We start from the raw sequence: 22,570 nt of genomic DNA, 5'->3' as shown, positions 1-22,570 counted from the left end.
GCCTACTTTATACCCCACAGTAGTTGTATTTCACACACAAAATATAAAATAAAATCCCAGTGATGGATTTTATAACATGGTTCATCCACCTAGAACTAAACCACTTTTATTCTTAGGGCTTGTCCATACCAGGCCATCTAGAAAATGAATCTGAAGGTAAGTACCTTGATGAACCTGAATTCTGCTAGTTAAACTCCATTAAACCCCTGTGTGGACACAGTCATTCAGTTTAGTTTACTGCTCCCTTAGGGCATGCACTGGAAAGTTAACATGGATTAAGGTAGGGTATGAATTCAAAGTGCAATCGTACTTTGAAAATGGTTTAACATAAACAGAACCAGACTCTTTGTTGTACAATGAGACATGGAGTTAATCAGGAAAGTCCTGTGTAGACAAGCCCTTGCAGATGAGGCTACTGGAGTGGTATTGTCAAAGCCAATGGTTTGCAACCTCTTCATCTGCAGAGCTGGAAACATCTTCCAGTGAGGCTGCAGACCTTGGGAGCACACTAAAATCTGCTGATAATTGATCTGCCTTTCTTAGTTGACTCACGTGGAGGACCTATAAGTCATCCAATGGCCCTCAATGAGCTATGTATCAGAACTTGAAAAATACTGGTTTAAGATAACTACAACTTAACGTACCTCCTCCTTGTAACTCAAGTAGTCTAGCCATTGATGACATTAAATGAGACTTTGATGTTCATCTATGCAAGTGTAGACACATTTCAGCCCTGTGCAAGGATGCTACAAAAGATGGTTGACAGAGCCTAATTCTTTCCAGTAAGTGACATTTGCTGTCATAAGTTTGTTAAATGATGAATGACTTAAAATTATGAAGTTTTGTCACTGCCAACTACTTTTCATGTATTTACTTCAAAGAACCCTACATTCCCTTGTCAAAGCATGCTGGATAAAGAAATTAAGACTAATACAATGTAATATTCACTGAAACAAAACCAAGTACTACAGTTCTTTTCAACTACTACTCTTACTAATTCTTTTCGTTTCCCCCTTTAGTAATTCATGTCTCACATAAAAACAACCTGTACAAATTTCCAGAGTTGAATCCAAGGTATGTGGCAGAGCCAGAAACAGATATGCCTAGATTCCTTAATTTCTTTTCTTAAAACTGTGCTCTAATTGCAAAGAACACCGTTTGGTATTTGACTCCCAAATGCTGTCATTGCAAAAACTTCAAGTTTCTTTTTTTTCACCCATATAAAAGAATTCTATTGCACTTCAGTTCCCAATTAACACAGCAGCAGTCAGATCAAAAATCTGTCTCATTCAGGATCCTTCATCTGACAGAAGCCAACATGCTTAAGGAAGAATATATTGCTCAAATACTCTCAGCGTCCTGCAATCTGCAGCTCAAGTGACTTCCTGAGCTAGAAGTGGTACGTTTGCATTTAAGATTAATACTATGTACTGACATAACAGACTTGACAAGTTGAAGAAAATGAGACAAATTTTGCAGCAAAAGCGGCATCTCTTTTTATTGCACTACTGCTTTGAAAAAACGAACTGCAAATATATTACTCAGTAGCATATTTCCTACTACTGCAGACTTTTGAAGATTCAACAGAAGACTTACTTGTTTGAACAGGTAACTTAAAAATCTGTTTACTCCCTCAACAGCATCATTTTTAACTGCCAAAATAGAAAAGAATGTTCTATGTTTGTAAAAAAGTAGACAGTAGCTCCAGAGAATATTTCAGGCAGCTGGGCACATTAATGTTGATATTACCATATTAAAAAAATTCTGAATGCAAAATCAGATTGTTAATATTATTGTAACGCTGCACTGCTTTGCTTTTTTGTCTTCAAAGTTTTCATGACATTAATGATACAGACCTCACTTCTTTCTGCATGTATACATATTTTAATCTTCATGACATCTCCAAGACAGTTAAATTTTAAGGCACAGAAACAGTGGTTGCTCATAGTCACAAAAGAAAACAGTAGCAAATCTAAGATTAGAAATACGAAATTCCTTCTTCACTGATGAATAGCACGCTACTCCTGAAGTACATTTTCTACCCATTACAAAGTTCATGATGTGTTAAAATCTACGATAGTCTTAAAAAATACTTTAGAATGACTGTAAAACTCAAGAGATTATAATTGAATTCCCTTAACACTGAATGAAAACATACATTAAAATGAAATTGAATAGTGCATTTTTCATGTTTTTTATTTAATGAATGATTCTAAACATTAAATCAATAGAGGAAATGTGATGCACAGGCACTGGACTACTACTCTGAATTGCGCAAGGAATGTGAAGTTCACAAAAGACCAAATAATTCAAATTTACCACTACTGACTGTAACATTCAGTTGATATGCATGGAGTTTTTGAGGTTTATCCCACATCACTGAAACAGATACTCATTCACCATTCCACAGATTCGGAATACAAACTTGCAGACATACTGGGAACACTACTGACAGTTGATATTAGTCTAGTAGCAAAGTTCTGGGCAGAATATATGTTACAAAATGCAAGGAAACAGTGGCAATAGCTCCCTAGCCAGAACCACCTTCAAAAACAAAGCTATAGGAGTCTGGGCTAGATCCACAAAGGCTTTGATATGTGATTTCTGGGCAAAAGTTTCTGTAACAGCTCCCAGACATTATTCCCCCAGCTAGATGCTTACCCCAGCTGATGCTCTGCCTCCCCTTGAAGGATACCATCCCCAGCACAGAGGTCACCAAAAAGAATACGCAAAGGCAATTCGCTCAGTTCTATACAAAGCCCAGTAATTTCGATTAAAGGGCAGATGGAGGTGGGTTTGAACTGGAACAGCAGAGTAAGAGCTGGAGCAAAATGACTTTCCTTTCTGCTGATCCTCAGAGGGTAATAATTGCTAGCACAGGGACAAACAATTGTATGCAATAACTTCTTAAATTACTACAAGATTCACCAGAGCTCTGCCTGTCAAAGACCTGTCTGAGGATCCAAAGCCAACATGCAGAACCCCTGAAATCCCTGCTCAGGTGCTGATTTCTTCAGAAGACTACATTGAATCCAAATTCCCATTTGGGTACTTAATGATGCCCAAAATCCTAACTCTGCTCAACTACTACGACTCAGAGTCTACTTCATGACTTAGACCCAGCAGAATTATTAAACCTGTTGTTGGTTTTTTTGTGTCTAATATACAGGCCAGTGCCTGGCTAACACACACAAAAGAGAGCTGAAGATTTACACACAAATGTGCTTCCCAGCAGTGAGCACACTCTGCTGTGATGTGGGAAGCAGCATTAATTGAAGCAAGATCTTGCAGCCTGACTCTACCACATCCCAGGGAAATGCCCTAGCCCTTGGGCATTGAGTTAATCTCTCATTAGCCATCCCTCTGGTCTCTTGAATAAATTATTTATGAAAAGCAGAAAAACTTCAGTAGGAAAAAGTGAAAAGAGATTTACCAAGGAGTTCCTGGTAAAGAAGCCATTCCTTCAGGAGGTGACACATATTTCAAAAGAAAAAGCAAGCCACTTTAGATAACAAACCAATTTGCACTTTGGGGGCAAGTACACATTAAAACTAGCCAGATGCTATCCTATATGTGAGCAAAATTAATTTTCTTCTTTCAGTACCAAACAGAACAAAAGTTTGTAAACAGCGTTCCTACTGACAAAATCAGGAGAATATTCATCAAACTAAGCAAGGTACCTTATCTATCTCTCACCCTCAGGCCACCACATATAAAACAACATGGCTTACTTGACTGAGTGTCCCACCTGGAGAAAAGAGTTGATAGCTGAAAAGCCCAAGTAGAAAGTTAGGTCCATTTTGAGGAGCCGTTAGATGCCTATTTTGAAGAACATAGTTTTAAACTGTATCTTACCCCTCTATATTGACCCTAACCACATCTGCCTATAGCTTGGTGAATTCCATGACTCCTTTACTGCACTTCCATTTCTACCTTTGCACTGTACAATGACAGAATCAATAATTTAAAAAAGTTATTGATCCGGTGATTTGTCTGGTGAGCCAGGCTATTCTCCATAGCTTGGATGCCTAACACCAAGCTGCATGTTGCCTCAATCCACATGGTTCAAAACCTAGAATTCTTTTAGAAGGGTGTACACTTACTTTTATGCTCTATAGGAACCATTCAGAGCTCATCACTTACATTTAAAATATGAGTGGGTAAAGGCAGAGGATGATGAAAGACCTCATATGAAAGGATCTCATGACCCTTTCATGGAAGAGCAGATCCACCACGGACACAAACTGTTCTAACTTCAGGGGCTTCTATGATTTCCAACAATCCTCACTACAGCTAAATAGCCAGAAACATGCATTTTTCTCAGTCTTTTGGAAGAGTATTTCTATATGTAACCAAATATAACAGGTTCAATCCAAAGGACAACTCAAGCTCTTCGAACACAGGGAACTTGAGACTTGAGCACAAACCTCAGACACTGCTGGAGTTTTCTAACATGATAGCAAGCGCCTGACATCACCTAAGCACATACACCTCTGCCCTGCATGTGTTCACAACTCCCTGTCTGAACATCCAGATACCCAAGAAAAACACTCTACTGGCCAAAACAGTAATCCAATCTTTCAGCCTGAAATTTTGAATGTGTGAAGTGCCTCTGAGAACAGGTAGACAACCATGAGTCTCTGGCTCCACTCTTGATCAGGTGTGACCACAATCTTCTTCAGATGATTAATCTGTGTGGGTTTACAACAGTATTTATTCAGCATTTTGTTTATATTTTGCCCCTCAAATGGATCCTGTTCTGAGGTCTTGCAGATTTCTGGTGGTCCATAAATCTGCTAGAACAGCAGTGGTTTACAAGTCAGGGGGGCAGCAGGCTGAATGGATAAAATCAGACTAGCAAACTGATATAAATCATCTGTATCTAATTAATGTTTAACTGCTGAAGACCTAACTGTTTTAGCAATAGCAATGGGATCCAAATTACCTCCATTCAAGTAGCATAATTTTTACATGAAATGTCTAGGAATCAATGTTGTAACATATGTACTCATGATGAAATGTCTAGAAATCAATGCTGTAATGTAAGTGTTCATGAATGCTTAGAAATAATCTTAAAATCATGTTTTATGCAAGAATTCTTTCAATTTCCTGTTTGTACAGAAAAACAGTAGTTGTAAAAAACCAAACTAATAAAATAAAAACCTCTTACACTATAGAAGTCCTTGGACAGAGGATTTATGTTGACTATCAGTGTCTATTTATAGGAATGGATCTTTTTGAAAATAGCTTTGAAGATTTCAATCTTCAAGGCCCAAATTATCCTTCATCAATACTATAAAACACACAAAAAAATGCATCAATGAATCTTATTCAGACTACAATGAATTATAGGGAACATGTTATAGTTTCACAAAATGTATCTGTAAGATCACCCCAAGCCTTCCAGTTACAGCATGATGCCACATACTGCATAAATTACCCAAAATAGTTTCAGTTTTCACAATGCAACAAATGCCATTATTTAAGTTTTCCTCATTCAGATTGTTCTGTTACTCAGACTTTTTTACTAGATTTGGGTTTAGTTCAGCAAGCAGGTGCAGGGAATTTGTGGAAGGGGGAAACTAATTTTACTCTAAGATACACCAAGATAAGCACCAATTAGGAACTGAGAAGAAGTTTCTTTTCTTTCTCCAGCTAGTGAATAAAAAAAAACTTTGGACTAGGGGAAGACCTACTCAGCATAAAACCATTAAGATCAAGGGCTAGATTTTGGAAATAGTTCTCAGTTTTAGATGACTGGCGGAATTTTCAAAAATTCTTAAGCATATCAGGCACCTAACACTCAGATTTTAGACACTTAACTGTTCCGGTATTTAGTGGGGTTTTCAGCAGGCCTAAATACCTTTGCAACAGTAAGTCAAATGACTAAAACTATTTAGTACATCCTCTGGTTAGTAAGTCAGTTTTCAAATGCAAAATATGTTTTTTAATAAACTTAGGGCCTGTCTCTCAGGTCAGGTGCAGACAGTTGTGCACTCGTTGAGCGTATGCTCTCAGTAGGCTGGACCCAAGCCAGCTTCTGTACAGATGCCATATAAACTATATTTTCACGTTCATTCTAAGACAGTACTACAGCCAAGAGAAACAATCTCTGCCCTCAGCCAGCCCCCAAACACTCATCCCTAACCACCACATTACCACCTCCTCTCTGCCAGCATAAGCATTTGAATCGAACCAAGACACCCTGTTTAGATTAAAACTAACTTCTTTTTTTGGCCAGATTAGGTTTGACCTGGACCAGATCCTTGATCCAGAGCACTATGTTGCCGCACAAACACGTGCACAAGGAGAGGAAGTAGCAAGATGTGCAGAAGGGTCAAAGCTACTTCTTTTGGTGGCAATGCTAGTCTCTGTCAAATCACAGCACGTGACCAAACGCATCCTTATTTCATCTTTACCATACCCATCACATTTAAGGCACCTGTATTCAAGTAGGTGTAATTTTCTAATACTGTTTTGTGCAGTTTAAATCCCATTTTTCATGTAAAGCATGACTCAGAAATGAAAATGAAATTAAGAAGTAAGACTTGTCACTTATAAACTAAGCCAGCAAAAAATCAGTACATGAAAGAATGTTCTTCAGGTTTTCTTCTGATAACTAAAAAGAAATAATTCAGTGTAAAGGTTTTAACTGTTCACGAATCAAAATGTTTTGCTTATCCCAACCAATGGGGAGAGAGCTTTCTTCAGGAAAGTCATGTACAAAATCTATCAAAAAAGGTTAAAAAATCCATTCATCTGCTTTGATGCACGCTATCTGAACCCTTGCTTTTCCTTTTCTGTATCTTATCCCACTGCTTGACTTAGATACACCTCCTCCATATACATTCCCTCTTCTGCCTTTTCAACCAATGTGTTTAGAAGCAAAGCACAGAAGGAATACGAGAAGACGTGGTCTGCAGCATGCACTTCTAGGGCTGTCTGAATTCTGCATTTCCATTTCCACCCCTCTACCTGGGTAGAAGCTCACCCTGGACCAGCTAATGCTGCATTGCCAGCTAGAGAAACAACCCGTGTGGTGCACGACCTCATCCGCAGAAAACATTCAAGGAACATGCGGCACATTACGCTGCGATAAGCAACTTTCCTTCCACATCTTGCACTCCTGCCACTGTTGGAGGTACCTGTTCCCTGGGCTCCGGTGAAAGGTGACTCACACTGACAGAAGCACGATAAGGACAGGGATTTCCTTCCCCACCTCCCACCTGCCGGCACTGAGGCTGGCCTGGCACAGCAGCGGCGTCACTTGTCCATGTAACAACCTGCCGCGCCCAGAGCTAGCCAGCGAGGAGCTCGACCTGCAGCCTACCAGCACCAAAACAAGACCCAAATCAAGAGGTGGCACGCTCAAAGGCGAACTGAAAAACCAGAACTGGGTTAAGGAGACAGCCCCGGACCCCGGCGAGGTGACGGGCACCCGGGGGCACGGCGCACCCACAGAGGAACTGGAGCGGTGGCACACCACGAAGCAGTGCCCTCCACTGGAACCGGTCTGTCGGGCTACCTGCACTGCCCACCCCGAGCCCACCTTCCCCGCCGCCAGGGGAGGCTGAGGCGGGCGGGCAGGGACGAAGCAGCCACCCGAGGGGCGGTTCCAGGCGGTGCGGGCCGGGAGGGCGCCATGAAGCTGAGGCCCACACTGCTCCGGCGACACCGCCACTGTCCCAAAATGGCGGAGGCGGGGGGGCGGGGGGTGCCAGGTCACCAGAAGGGCCCGCGGGCCGGCCGGCCCTTCTCCTTCAGCCTCCCGCCCCCCGTGCCGCACCGCAGCGGGGGAGGCCCCGCCGCCCGGCCGCGGCGGAGGGAAGGGGCGGGCGCGTGGGATGGCCCGGCCGTGAGGGAAGGGGCTGGGCGGGCGCCAAGGGGCGAGCTGCCGGCGCCACTCACCTGCCGGTAACAGAGGCGGAAAGGCCGCAGGTAGAGGGAGGAGGTGCAGGGTTTGAGCGCCAGCTCCTCGATGGCCTCCATCCCTGCGGGGGTCAGCGGCCGCCAGGAGGAGGAGGAGGAGGAAGGGGAGAGGCGCGCGCAGCCGCCGGCGGCCGGGCCCTGGGCGGCGAGCAGAGCAGGGCCGGGCCGGGCAGAGCCGGGCCGGGCAGGGCCCTGGGCGCCGGGCAGGGCAGGGCAGAGCAGGGCCGGGCAGGGCGCGGCAGGGCCCCGGTGCACCGCGGGCGGGCGGCCGCCGGCTGCTGCGCAGGGTCGGGCTCCCGGCGCGGTACGGGGCCCGGCAGCCCCTTGCCCGGCCGGCCGGCGCACGCTGACAGCCCGGGGCTGCGGCGCCCTCTTCCCTCGCAGAGCCGGGAGCTGGGTTTCACCCCGAACACGGGGACGCCACAGCTGCAGCACGGAGGGGCCTTGTCGTCTTTACGCCGCAAAAACGCTCATTTGTGATGGAGTTTTCTCAAAAGTTTGGCGAAGGTTGTCGGGGGGGGGGGGGGGCAGTTACTTCCACACATTATGCCAAAATTCACGGGGTGCTGCTGCACTCCTAGAAATTGGTCTCCCTCTGAGGACTTGATACAACCTGCTTACTGGATTTTGCTACAAGTCGTCCTGAACCTGGACGTAGGTCAGATTTTGCAGGAGAAGGACCTTTGTGTCAAAAGCACAATCTCTTCTGACTGCGTGGTGTTTTCATGTCAACAACATGAGTTTTATTCATTGGTAGCCTGCGATGCGTCAGTCATTTGGTGCTTCTTAAACTTTCCCTCTCAGCGTCAGCTTCCAGCAGCGACCCAGCCCGTGGCAGAGCAATAAATGCAGCTTCAGTAAACTCATCTGGCTGCTTCAGCAACAAAGTTACAAAAAAATTACCCTCTTCCCTTTTAGTCTCTTTTTTTAAAACAAATCACTATTAGATTTAATGATTTCCTGATTTTCGTAGGAGTTTGATCATTGTTATGCAACCTTAGGTTAGATTCCCCTTGATGTTTTAATATTCCTGCTAATGATTTTCTAGATTTGTGAGTTCACAATTCGTAGTGCTCATTATCTCTTGTTTGTGTTTACTTTCCATGCAGATTTCCCAGTGTACAGATTTAGTTGCTATATAAAGCAAATTATTTTGTCAATATATCAACCACACTGAGAATAATCTGAAATTTCTTGCATCTGTTTCTTTTTTCTCTTCTAATCCTAATCTACTTCCACTGCATCACTATGAAAGTTTATTATCGTGTCATGTGGCATTAAGAATCTTAGCAGTATGGCTAAGAAGAACAGATCCAGTAACTGCAAAACTCGCTAAGAAGTAAATGAGGCAGCACTTACATTGCAGAATGCTTACCATCAGTTTTGATAACGCAAGTGACAAAAACATGCTTGGTGGAACTGAAAAGTGTGTTTTTTAAAAGTGTATTTGCAAAGCTATCATAACAATAGGCAACTAAATGTGTTTGATTAGCTGACTGAAAATATTTGTGCAAGTCTTATTTGCATCATTGGATATGTCCCTATATTTCTGTTTTTTTCAGAAGGATGTTGAGGTCATTCAAAGCTCCTGGGAACTTAAGCTGGGGTTTTTTTCTATTAAATTATTTCAGTCATCCAAGTCTAATTTAAGTATAAACAGAGTTTCCATGCACAGCACGTTTACAATATCTCTGTTTGCTTATGTTAAAAGTTACTGGCTACCCAGGTCGGTTCAGCCAGTTAGATTGCCCTCTTCAGTAAACATTCTGACACCACTTTAAGGTTTTGAGTGTGTGTGTGTTTTGGGGAACGTGTCATAGTGCCTGATGGATTGCTTATTCCATTCTTAGTCTTAGGTGAGAAGCTTTCAGGGTTGTGATGTGTCACAGACCTATCTTGCTAATGTACCTGGAACAGTTGAGTGCAGCGTGGCAGGAAAACACATTTCAGGGTGCTCTAGTCTTACAGTTGCAGTTGAAAGTTGTAGACTTCTTTGTCGGAAAATGTTCTTTGTGAATATGCTAGCTGAACTAAGGATGTAACAGGCTGAGATTGAGGAGCTGACTTAGTGTTACAGTTTCACAGGTGAAATCTGAGTGAGAGAATAAATAGGAAAAATATGCCCTGCATAGTGGGACTAACATAAGAGCAGCTGGACCTGAATTTTGTTACTATTCTTCATTAAGGCCTAGGTACCCCGTGCAGCAAGTGTCTTTGCCTTTGGTAGTCCAGGAACAATCCTGAGAAGGAAATGCCCCTCAGCTCCCACTTATTCCAATGGACAATATCCAAGGGGACAACTTACTTTTGGGTGGGTGAGATGCACTCCGGCTTTCCTGTTCCCTTGCACTACTTCTGTGGCTTGCCCTTGTTGACTGGCACAGTGACTCCGACCTGACTCTAAATGCTCTGGTTTCATAGCAAGAATAACAAGAGGTTACAATGCAGGGAGGCTACTCAGCAGCTCGGCTGAGTGGTCGGGGGAGCTCTGTTCACACGTCCCACCATGGGACATGCCACCTTGTGCTCACTGCTTTGCTGGAGTGACTTGTTTCCAAAGGACATTGAGAGCCCAGGTGTGTTTGCTCAGACAGAGCGTTGCCCAGTATGGTTTTATAACCTCAGATAACAATCAGCTTGCAGATGTCTGAACTACTGTGTTGTGTGTTACTTGACATCCCTGTGTGTCTGCTCCTTTTTTAAAGCAGAAGTAGTAGTGGTGGTGTTCCACCAGAAACTTGTGAAAATAGACACTCATAATTCCAGAGTGTTCAAAGGACTGTGTTCATGTCTATTAGCTTCAGTAAGGTGATTCTGATACATAGGTCTAAGTAAGTCTAAGCCCATGTTTAATTGCTTGCAAAAATCTTTTGGTTTTGAGTAGCATTACTCCATAAAGGATCATTTAAGTTTCTGTGATACTGTACCTAGATGATCAGTTCCCAAACTTCTTGCACGCTGGATTACTCTTGGCTATCACAGTTCCTTTGCAGAGCACGAGCCATTACACTCCTAATTGAAATAGCTACCAGTGATATGCTTCCACAAACCAACTGCCTTGTGCCATCACATCTTCCTTGCTAAGTGTTACTGTTAATTTGACTCGCAAAAACCAGAAAGGTGTCAGAATGACAGGTTGCCTTTCTCTACATTAAATACATTCTTTTATCTTCCTTAGAAGTGGTTTCTGTATCGTATGTTGTTTTCTTGCCTTTTAAAGTAACAGATAAAAAGTTGTGAAAGTTGTCATGAGTGGTTTCCTCCTGGGTTCTTTAGTTTTCTGGAGCTGCTGGCCTCCTGTTGTAAAATACTAAAATCTAGATATTTTGCCTGCATGGGCTCTAAGGGTAATGATGTGATAACAGCCTAATAAAGAAAAGCAAAAAACATGAGTAAAAGTGTGTTTCTTTCCTGGAAAGAAAGATCAGCAGATTAGGTCAGCAGGCAGAGAGGAAAAATGAGAACTGTCCTCCTGTCTGGAGCTGAAGAGTCTTAAGGGAAGATTCAGTGGGATTTCTTATAAAGGATGAAATACTAACATTAGCATTAAAAAGGAATTCTTTCCACAAAGTAAAGTTCGTTGTTTAACAGACTTCTGTTTCCTTCAAAGCAGAGTTTTCTCTATGTTACTTTGTAACTTTTATCATCAGCAAAATACCTAAATAATTTTTTTTCTTACTGTTTTTTTAAAAAAAATATCCCCTTGAGCTTGAAGTTTCTTCCAATAACAGTCCTTCCCTTCCCCTTACAGACACACTGTCCTTGGGCATGTACTCTGCAGAGGGTCAGGTTGCATCCTCATTAGTAATTTGTTTTATTGCTCTTTGCTTTGGGACACAATGGGTATGTTTCCTGCGCAGCCTGGCGGTACTCCCTTCTCCCGCTCTGGGAGCCTAGCACACCCTCTCACCTCCACCTGCATGCTCAGGTGTGGATGTGCAGGGCGTCAGGACGGTCCCTTGCCACCTGTCCTGGCCCATCTGGCATGGCTCACTGCTTACCATGGGTGGCCACCCAGGAATGTCCCGTGCTCTCTTCCTGCTGGAGCTTAGCAAAGTGCCCGAGCTGCTGCGCTCATTCGCGCGCAGTAAGGCAGTGCATTTTCCGTAGTGATTTGTGTGTGGGTCTGCATGTGCTTTTGAATTCAGCCAACCCTTACCAGGCTCGCTCTGCTCTTTGACATGCCATTGCTCATGAGCAAAAATCATCACATCCTGAGCCCTTCTTATCTCCAGAGGGCTCCTTAATATGTTGCAGACTATCACTGCTTTCTCATACTTCTTTTGATATTTGTGAGTACTGTAGTTACTAAGATACTGTGAGCGTGAAAGCCTCAGCAGCTAGAGGTATGCTGACTTACAATTCTCAGTTTTAATTTTTTATGAATGATTTCTAACTCTCATGGTTGCAGAAGAAAAGCCAGGAAATGCACATGATGGCAAACCTATGGTTTGTGAGCTGTTAAGCACAGGTCCTGCACCAAGATGGTGCCATGTGTTTGGCAGAAAAGCTTTGATGTTGGGGTGATAGATAACCTGAATCCCCAGCTCTGGGCAGAAGAAAGCCAGCAGAGGCTGCTGAAGCCCATAAACGCTGGCTGACCCAGGATGCAGCTGCATGGCCGGTTCAGCCCCATCCAGCAGCAGACGGCTGGGGTGTCAGCAAAGCCATTGTCTCTCTGCCTGGAAACTCCTATCAGAACTTCCTCCTCCTCCTCAGCTCCCTGGGTCACATGCAGTTTTGATAAGGTCACATAACGGTATCAGGAAGGTTGGACACCTTTGCTGTACAGACTTAGTGAGAAGGATGGATGAAAATGTCCAAAATCCAGTATATTTTGTAATCACATATTGGGAATCCTTAGGGTTAGCAGCATGAGAGCTTATTTTCTTCATGGGGGCCATCCTTGCATTGCCACAGAGACGTTAATTTGGAGTGCCTTTCTGGGGATCAGATGTAGGTTCTTTCCATAATGAAGTCGCTGTTGTGAAGTTTGCCTTCTAAAGTTTACCCCTTAGGCTCCTGTGGAAAAGCAAGCCTGAAGCTGCCAATATCTAGCTTTTAATTATTATTCAGTTCTGGGGCATAACCACCCTGGTTACATTCATGAAGGTCAGGAATTGTGCTTATGCAATTCTGCTGGCATTGTAAATAGAGCCCTAGAGAAATTTGTTTTTATTTTAGTAGTAACTTTTCTGAGAGACAACTTGGTGGGTTTTTTTTTAAATTATTTACATTTCTATTATGAAATATAAAATTAGAGATCTGTGCTGCAGTACATTATATTCCAACAATTTTATTAACCATCAATTGGTTCAGAGCTGCTTTAATCTTATGAATAGCCTCAGTCTGAAGAACTCAGAGTAATTATTCATGTATGGGTTTACAGAATTTTGTTCATAAGGACTGACAGCATGAGCAAGAAAAGAATGGTGTGTGGTATTGCTGATGTGCACCACAGTGAGTTAGAGGAATATTTCAGTTTGTTTCCCTTAGATGTTTTCATTAGCTCCTCCTTGCTTTCAGAAAACCAAAGACTCCTTTAATGAGAAGCAACCATCTTGGTCTTTACTTTGCAAAGTCAAGTCCTGTCTCATGACTGTAGTGGAAAACTCACCTATGTCTAGTAGAATAGTTTGATTTCCCAGAAGAGCTGAAATTTATCCATCGGCCTCGTGAATTGAATGGCTGATACAAAGCGCTTTTTATCATTAAAATCCTTGAATTAAATATGGTAAGAAAAAAACAATTGAAATATATTCAGTATAAATACCGATATGGGTATCATAACATGTAAAATCAATCTCTAAAAATAGTGGAGGAAAACTCTTCATATATAACTAATATGTCAATTAGACAGTTCATAAGATATCCATAATGTATGGCAAGTTGCAATATAGTATAATGGAGAAGGAGGGAGGTGAGAACACGGGAAGCAAATTCTGATTTCTTAGTTTTCCAGCCGAGGGAAGAACAAACACATAGTCTGTGAAAAAATAAACAATATGCATGCAAAATTTAGATACTTTTATTTTAATTACTATCCAACAAATGTTGCCTACAGCTAACAGTGAAAATAATTAGAGGGAAGACTTCGGTTTTTCAATAAACTCCTCTCTAATGAGGGAAAAAAGAAAATGATAACACCTTGTTTGTATTACAGTACCATGTACAGCAATAATCTGGGTCTCATTATGCTAGAAACTGTTCAAATACAGGTAGAGAAATAGTGTCTTTCCCAAAAGACCTGCAAACAAATTCATACAAAGGAACAAACAAGACTAGCATACAGTAATAAGGAACAGCTGAAGTAGAGTAAAGGAATAAAAAGAATCTGCTTTTTGTTTGCCCCATATGTATGCAGCAGAGCTGGAAGGAGAAAAGTATTTTGATTTCTCAGGGAACCTTGATGTTCCGATAGTTTGAAATTGTCTGTAAAAAGGACTGGAGCCTGAGTCGTTGGATAGTTGAATGTTGGCCATGGCTCTAGCCATGACCCTGGTATCTCTGAGGTCTCCAATTGCCGTGACACGGTGCTGGTAGCCTGCCCTGGACTGCAGGCATCATAAGCCCAAGGGTCCTTAATCTTCAGGCAGTTTGCCTACCCAGATTTGTTGAAGCTGTGGGAGCTGGAAGCCCTGATCCTCAGGAGGCTACCAGCTGGGCTGCTCAGAAGCTGGGGTTGGCGTAGCTCCAGTGGTAGCTTGCCTGTTTTCCAGAGAAATTTAATTGAATACTTGCCTGTATGAAATGTTTCTGGGTTTGGTAAATTGAGAAATTCCAGGAAAAAAAATAGTTGGAAGGTGGGGTTTTTTTCACCAGATGTAGGGAGCAGGTACCTGGCTTCTATTTTGACATACTTAAATATAAATACAATTATATGTGATTCATGAGATAGAAAGGTAAGGAGACACAACTGGCCATGTTTCTGCCACTGTTTCATTAGGCATACTGTATTATTTTCATATTTATTTGTATTGCAACAGTGCTTAGGAATCCAGAACTTTATTGTGCTCATTGGTATCAAAACACAGAACAAACCAGCCTAAATACTTTTGTGAGATTCTTGTGATTAGAAGAAGTGAGTTGGAGGAAGGCTCTGAAGAAGGACAGGATAAGCTCTCCACAACTTAGTTTGAGGGGGTATAACTTTTCATCAGAGAGCATCATGAAGGACAGCATGGAGAATGGAGCCTGGGAGTGCTATGGCAGTGCAGAACATGGGCTGGAGGTACAGGGCAGCAGGATTTCAGTATAGGAGAGTTGAAGTCAAGAAGCATATATAGGGGTTGAACTGATTGAGCTGAGGTGATTTAGCAAGTAACCTGCAAGCAGTAGACCTGACCTGTTGTTGCAAGCTTGCTGGAAAGTTAGTTTGGGTCTTTAAGAGACTGGATCTCCGTAAGAAACAAAGTTCTGAAAAATAAAATCCTAAGCATCTTGCATTGAACTCTCAAAACTGTTGGCACTGACATTTCCTAGTTTTTGAGTGCTTGACTTTCAAACCTTGGCAATTACTTTTTTCTAAGTAAATGTTCCGCATATTTATACATTTTAAATTCTTTGGTTATAGTTCAGGGAAAAAAAAAAAAAAACAACAACAAAAAACACACAACCAAAAAGTCCCAAACACATAAATCAACTCTTCCCTGCCTTTCCTATTTGTGAACCATTTTGCTGGGTTTATTATTTTGCACTGTGTTCTTGGAGGCAGCAGAGAAAGTTTCCAGAGCATTTCAATTGGAGATTTGGGCATTAGTATGCTCACAGTAAAACTGAGCCCAGGGATATCCAACCCTAATCTCTGTTGATCTCCTGCAGCAGCCTATTTTCACTTTACTTTTGCAGTGCTCCCTCTCTTAATGTCTCTTCCTTGCCTGCAGCCACTTCATTTGAAAGCCTGCAGAATGGAAGAGGCGGATGTTTTTAATGTTCATATGTGTCAAGACCAAAGGAAAGGTGCTGTTTGTTTTGCTACCTGCTTGTGCATAAGGATGTTGCACCTCAGCTGAACAAGATGGACAAGGCATTAGGATCTGAAGTTGATTTGTGCTGTGCAAGATTTAAACTGATAGGGAGCTATTCACTGCATTGCTTTTTTGCTGAGACTAGATCTGAGATTCTAGTATGAAGAAAATGCTCTCCTTCATCCAGATCAGGAATTATATATATATTTTTAACCATAGTGTTCTACATTAACTACTACAGGTTTCTACTTGGTATTTTAAAGATATACAATCCATGTGTGCTAATATAACTGCATGAGAGATGGTCATCTTTGGCAGAAACAATAGAGCAGACTCACAAACAGGTGGTTCTCATCACTGGATGCATAATGCTGTATGTATGCATTTTAGCCTTTTGCCTAACACCCTGCTCCTGTAGAAAATGCAGTTGTCTCTGGGCATAGATATGGATGCATTTGCTGGAGAAGGTAACTAATTACTTCCTTCAATGAGGCATCCTGCTTGTTACCTGTATAAATATCTCTGGGCAATCACGTAAACCAATAGCACATAATCTGTCATTGCTAAGGACAGCGTTGCTATTTTGTGTACGTAAGAAAGGAAAATACATTTAGAGTGAATGTGGATGTTCTGTTCTTCATTCATGTGTGACCAAATTCTAATCTCTTTCAGTCTGCTGTAAATCCAAAATAACCAACTGAAGTCAGTGCAGTTCCTGGGGATTTGTGCTACTGTCAATGAGAACAGAACAGAGAATTTTTTTCTTCCTCTCTCTCATAGTAGTGAGAAGAAAGGCTGGAATGTTAGCCTGGTTATACTTCTCTACTTTTCTCACATTGTCATAAAATGGACATCTTTTAAACCTGCTTTATTTTTTTTAATATTTTGAGTAAAACAGGAGAGCCTTGATGGTTTCTTATTTTACAGGAATATAAACATTAAAAGTAATTTTTCTTTTACACATGAGTTAGAAAGCATAATTTACTTGAAAGGACCCTATTATATACTCAGTACTGTATTTGTTTATCTAATTGAATAGAAAAGCATTTACTGCAATTTCAAAGTTAAGCCAATAAACATTTGTCTTTGTTTTGCAGGAGCAGTGTTTGACAATTGGATTGGGCAACACCCATTTTAACTTGGGTTTATTTTATAGTATTGACAAAGCAAAACTCCAAGTACCTTTTCACTCCCTTGCTTGCACTGTTGCCACAAGTTGGATAGATGGCAAAAGATGCTAAAAGCCTTTCTTACAAATTGGCTGTGATATTTACATCATCCTCGTTTACAATGTCACTGGGTTGTCTCACCACTTTACATTTTGCTTCACATATCCTGGATACATTCTGTGTGCAACAAGAATAGAGAAATGAGCAGTAGGATTTTGAATAGACACACATGTGCAATTCCTGGTAAAATCAAGAGGAAAGCAACAGAAAATAAACTGAACCTTTCTGTTACATGCCGTGCTCACACCAAAACATCTGTCCATCCACTCTGCCTGCTCCAAATCCAGGAACACCATGTTTATAGGAGTGCTTAAAAAGCCTTTATTTTCACTGTCAGCTAGATGATGCTGATGGCATTTTTAGAGGTAAAAATATTTAAGATTGCTGTAATTTTATTATTTATATTTTTTTACTTTATAAATGGCATTCTGGGTTGTGCTGCCTGTATCAAATAACTCCTGGAACATCCCTCCTAATCAGATCCTTTTGGGAGCAGGATCATCACGTTTGTCCTGAAGTCACGCCAATGCCTGCAGTGCATGGGGGCTACAGACGAGATCTTTGTTACAGAAGCATGAGATCAATTCACCATTCTGGGCCGTGTAGTAAGTGCATTCCAGACTGAATGTTACATCGTTTTTATTTTCTTGGGACAGCCTTGCACTTTGTCTCCTCACTGAAAGGGCTATGTTCATTAGATACAGGAAGTCCTGCTAAACATCCATAACGTTACATTAACAGCTGCTGGCAGATCTTCGAAATCCCAGTGATCAAGGGAGTTTGCAAGAGAATTGTGGCTTCTTTGCAATAATTTTTTTCTTCAATGTGCTTCAGAATCTAAACTTCTGTGAAAAAGAAAAGGGCAGTTAATCATTAAGGTTGTGTGGAAAACGTTGAAAACATGCACCAGATGGAAATCAATGCAGTAGTGTCTGCAAGCAGACAGATGCTGAGAAGCAGTCTGAAGGCTGATGCTATTTGGATTAAAGGAAAAGGAGCTGCGAAGCAGTCATGCAACTTAGATACCACCAATACAGTACAGGGATCTGCAAGTCCACAGTGAACCCTGTCTCGTTCTACATCACTGATAGTTTTGTTTTTGCCAGTGGCTCAAGGGAAACCAAATTTCCTCTCCTGTTGATTTGTGCTCCCCCTGTTTTGTATGGACATCTTCCATTGCTTCCTTTGACAATGCACACAGATTCCTGACTCGGTAATGAAGCTGACAAGAAGAAAAGATTTCCAATCTATAGAAAATAGATTTATATTTCTCCACTTGTTTTCTGCACTTCCCAAGCAGGGACAACAGACTACTAAATGAAAACTGTTTTAAAAGCTCTGGGTGGAAGAAAAAAAAATTCTCACAACAAGAAAAAAAGAGAAAAAAACATGACTAATGAATGATGAGATGTTTGATTTGAACTGTTTTGATCTATATGAAACTCTTGTGTTGGAGCTGATAAACTTAGTGGCTGCTTTATGTGTAGTGATGTCTTCAGGAATCTGTCGTTCTGGGTGCCACAGGGTTACTCCTTTGCCCCAGCTCAGAGGCACCTCTCTGTGGATGAGATTTTGCAGGATTTCTATGATTTGTTCTCCAGAATAATCCATTGTTCATGTCACCAGGAGTGCTGCATGTGCAGCTCCAATCCAGTTTATGGGTGAAATTCTCTGCTGACATAGTGTTGCAGGTTTTAGTAGAGGAAAATTAATCCTACATCGTCCTGGATGTCACCTCTGAAATGGTCAAGAAAAAATACCAAGTGTTTGGGAGCAAAAGTGCATATTAAATTAAATCTTGTACCTTTGACTCCAGATGAATTCCCAATGTCAGCAGTGAGCAGGGGATGAGGTTTCAGGAAGCTGGATATTCCATGGGCCACAGAGGTGATGTAGGCCAAAAGCCTGTGACCTCCTGGTCCCTCCAACACAGGAAAATGCCCAGATCCATAACAACCTACTCAGGAGTGAGAGTTCTGCCAAATGAGTAGCGCAGAGCTGGCAACTGTTGATGGCTAAAGCAAGTAGGCAGCAGATATCACTGTGGACAGTGCCCGTGGAGGGCAACTGCCCTAAGAGATAGCAAAGGTAAAATAGAGGGATAATCAAGGAAATGCCCATCTGATGGTTGTAGATGTTTGCATGAAGCACCCTGCAACACACCTAGGTGACTGGCAGCTCTAGGTTCTTGATGCTCTTAATGCACATGCAAGACCATACATGGTACCATTTGCTTTAATAGTGGTAATTAGTGGGCCAGTAGAATGAACAATCATTTTATGAAAATGAGGACTGACCCATTCATGGATGGATCTGGGACAAAGATTGAATCCTATGGTTGTTACTAGTCAATGCCCCCTTCCAGGTGTACAGTGTCCAGTATGTGTTTTGCTAAATACTACTGCAAGATCCTTACAATCGACCATTTATTTTTGTACATTAGCTACATTGCACAGGTAGTCTGGGCATCAAAAGCAGCTCCATGCTGTCAGTAATACCTGCTGTATTCTCTAGTGCAAGCAGGCAGAAGAGCAGGTCCCAGCTTCTGCTCACACACACACACAAAAACAATGAAAAAAAATTGCAGTATCTTTGTGTGCCTCACTTTTGCTTAATTCACCTTTGCAGGGAGGTGCTGTTTGGCACTGTGATAGCAAGAATTAGCAGTAGGAAGCTATAGTGAGGCAAGTTTAAATGAGAAATAAGATGTGAGTTTCCAACAGTGGGGATCGTTTCTCACATACATATTTATATTAAATTTATATATTTAGGTGACAGATTAGTCTTTCTTATGATTATGACTTCTTGCCTTCATAACCATAGACAGCCAGTACTCCAGGATAAAGAAACTTACCGGAAGACTTGCGATGGTATCCTTAAAACTAGCAACACTGGATGCTATTATACCAGAGAATGGGACTGTTGTGAGACTGAAGATGAAGTCCTAGGTTTCGTTGCAGATCTAATTTTAACAGGCACCCACATGTATTTAATAAAACCAGATTTCCACCTTTCCAATTGCAGTTTTAGTCATAGCAGCACATTTTGCAGTTCGCACTCAAGCCAAGCTGTGTGTGATAGTAATGGCAATGTTGCTGAAGCAGAGAGTGTCAAATCAAACACTATCACAATCAATCTCTCACTTCTCAGCTACCAAACTGAGCAGGAAAGTGTTAAATCTCTTCCAGCAATGCTGTAATGGGACACCCGATGTCATCTTTACCTCCTAAGTCACTTGCAAGCCAAGTAAAGAAGTATACTCCAAATCAGATCATCTGCTTCATTCTGAAAGACTTTTATTAAAATGAAAAGTGTTTTCTTCTCCCAGACAGAAAACAAACATTGGCATCTAGAGTGGTGGAAGACAAATACTTGGTGCTGGGCAACTTGATTAAAGTGTATTCCTTGTAATGAGCGGTGCCTCCCTTATCCTGCCATTGTGTTCAGGCAAAAAAAAAAAAAGAAGGAGGACCTGCCCTTTCCCATTGTATAGTCACATTTTCCAAGTTCAGCCAAAATGGATTTTATAAAAAGCTCTAAAAAAAAGAAAGTAGAAAGATTAACTTTGTCTTCTAGTAAACCACTGAGGCAACTCTTATAAGAAAGCAATATTGAGCATCTTGTATATAGGAAATCTGCTGAAATTAGTTCTCTAACCTACCAGAGGAGGAAGATAATACTGATAAAAATGGTCATGGAATAAAGGTTATCTGAGCTTTGCTTAAAGGTTTGCTACTAAAATCTAAGCTGATTTTTACTTAAAACACTGCAGGAGGTAATAGAGGAAGAAGTAATTTGCAGCAGAAGACAGTGTGTTTATACTGTTACGTTTTTATCTCTGCCATCACCAATACTAACATCTACATTTATCTACAAGTGTACCTTAAATCAGCAATCCACCAATATATTAACAGGCATTATTAGCTGTAATAGCCCAATTCGGTCAGCTTTAATGGGAGAATCGCAGAATCTCTGCATCATATTTGCCATTACCCAGAAAGAGTTGCTTGTGGGCATTCACCTGTGTGCAAACTGGGCAGGAAGAATTAACATTGTGCATCATATGCTTACATTTTGGAAACAGTAAAAAGAAGCTGCAGTCAGTAGACAGATACAGGTATCCTACAAAACCCAAAAACACACACAAAGAAAAACCGAGTCTTAGGCTAAGCCATGTCCTCAGCTCTGTTTTGTGGCACTTTTATTTCTCTTAAAGACTCAGCATGGATTTTCTTCAGTCTCTTTATATGCTGAGTTTTACTGTACTGGTTCCACCACCACCAGACTCAGTAAACAAGGATGTGCCCAGGGAAAAACAGACATGGTTAAAAAGATCTGTGTTGCCAGCCAAAATCTGGTTAGGTTAGTGTGGGCTTCCAGCAGCCAAAATAAAACAGTTGTGCAGGGCCAAGAATTCCGAGATAGAGAGGGCTGGAGGAATTCTAAATATGCTACAGAAGTGGAAGCAACAGGACTTGGCAAAATCCTTGATCTAGTTAGCGAAACAACGTGTGTCACTAACCAAACAACAGGGTTGTGTCGAAAGAGAGAGTGGGATGGCAAAACCCCTAGGCAGAGACAACAGAGGATATCCAGGAAGGGGTGTTTGAGATTTGAGTCTGGATAGAGATTAAAAGTTGGCTCTAATGAAATGTCCATTTGCTCAGATTTTTGGTTCAATGTAAACAGAAATTCTTGACCTAAAATTCTTCTTTAGTATGATCAAGGGTACTGACCAAATAAGCCTGAGAGATTCAAGAAAAACACAGAATTCTTGATGTATACATAAATAAATGTAATACGTATATCTCCATCCATACTTACATATATGTTCGTTAAATGGAGATGTTTTTGACATAATAGTTTGAGTAATAGACGCAAATATTTCATACTGGAATAGTATTAAACAATTACAGTGAAGAATCTAATTTCCTTGTGCTTAACATTAGTTCTGTATTGACATATTTATTTTTAGGTTTTCTTCTTTTCCTTCCTTATTTTAGGGATAATTCCATTCCCCATAGCTGCTTCACTAATAGAAAGAAATTTATCTGTTTGTATAACCTGCATCAGAGAAGCTTCACATGTAAAAAATGTTTGTGCCTATTTGACAAGAGAATTAGCAAGTGATGTGGATATTTTTATAGTCACCAATTACACACTAATGCTTATTGATTGAGAGAAAAGCAGTGCACACAATTTCTCAGAACCAGAGACAGATGCACTTAGGCAACATGGCATTTTTGCTGTATGATATTCTTTGTTTTTAGCACCAAGTTCAATATAAAAGGCAGGTATTTTCAGTTAATTAAAATTAAACATTTTATCCAAGTACACATCAATAGATAGGCGTGTAAAAGGTAGAGATTTTATCTCACTCAAAGAGAACATGGGTTTGGTTGACTCTTACTCTTTGAATTTGTGTTTGTGGCTTATTACCATTGT

At 41.3% G+C, this 22,570-nt stretch overlaps 1 protein-coding gene across 2 annotated transcripts in view; it reads right to left on the bottom strand.

Moving 5' to 3' along the window:
- NUDT14 (nudix hydrolase 14) overlaps window positions 1-8,440 on the bottom strand; it is a 63,236-nt gene extending 54,796 nt beyond the window's left edge. Inside the window, exon 1 of one of the 2 annotated variants that reach the window (XM_055803943.1) lies at window positions 7,909-8,440. In XM_055803943.1, coding sequence (XP_055659918.1) covers window positions 7,909-7,989 — 81 coding nt within the window. In that variant the 5' untranslated portion in view covers window positions 7,990-8,440. Of the gene's footprint in view, window positions 1-7,145; window positions 7,462-7,908 lie in introns of those variants that run through there. The other variant, XM_027780957.2, reaches the window with a different exon arrangement.
- Window positions 8,441-22,570: the final 14,130 nt, after the last annotated feature.

Source organism: Falco peregrinus, chromosome 1, assembly GCF_023634155.1.
Source record: "Falco peregrinus isolate bFalPer1 chromosome 1, bFalPer1.pri, whole genome shotgun sequence".
In the NCBI taxonomy this organism is placed as follows: domain Eukaryota; kingdom Metazoa; phylum Chordata; class Aves; order Falconiformes; family Falconidae; genus Falco; species Falco peregrinus.
This window is presented reverse-complemented; position numbering and strand designations above follow the sequence as displayed.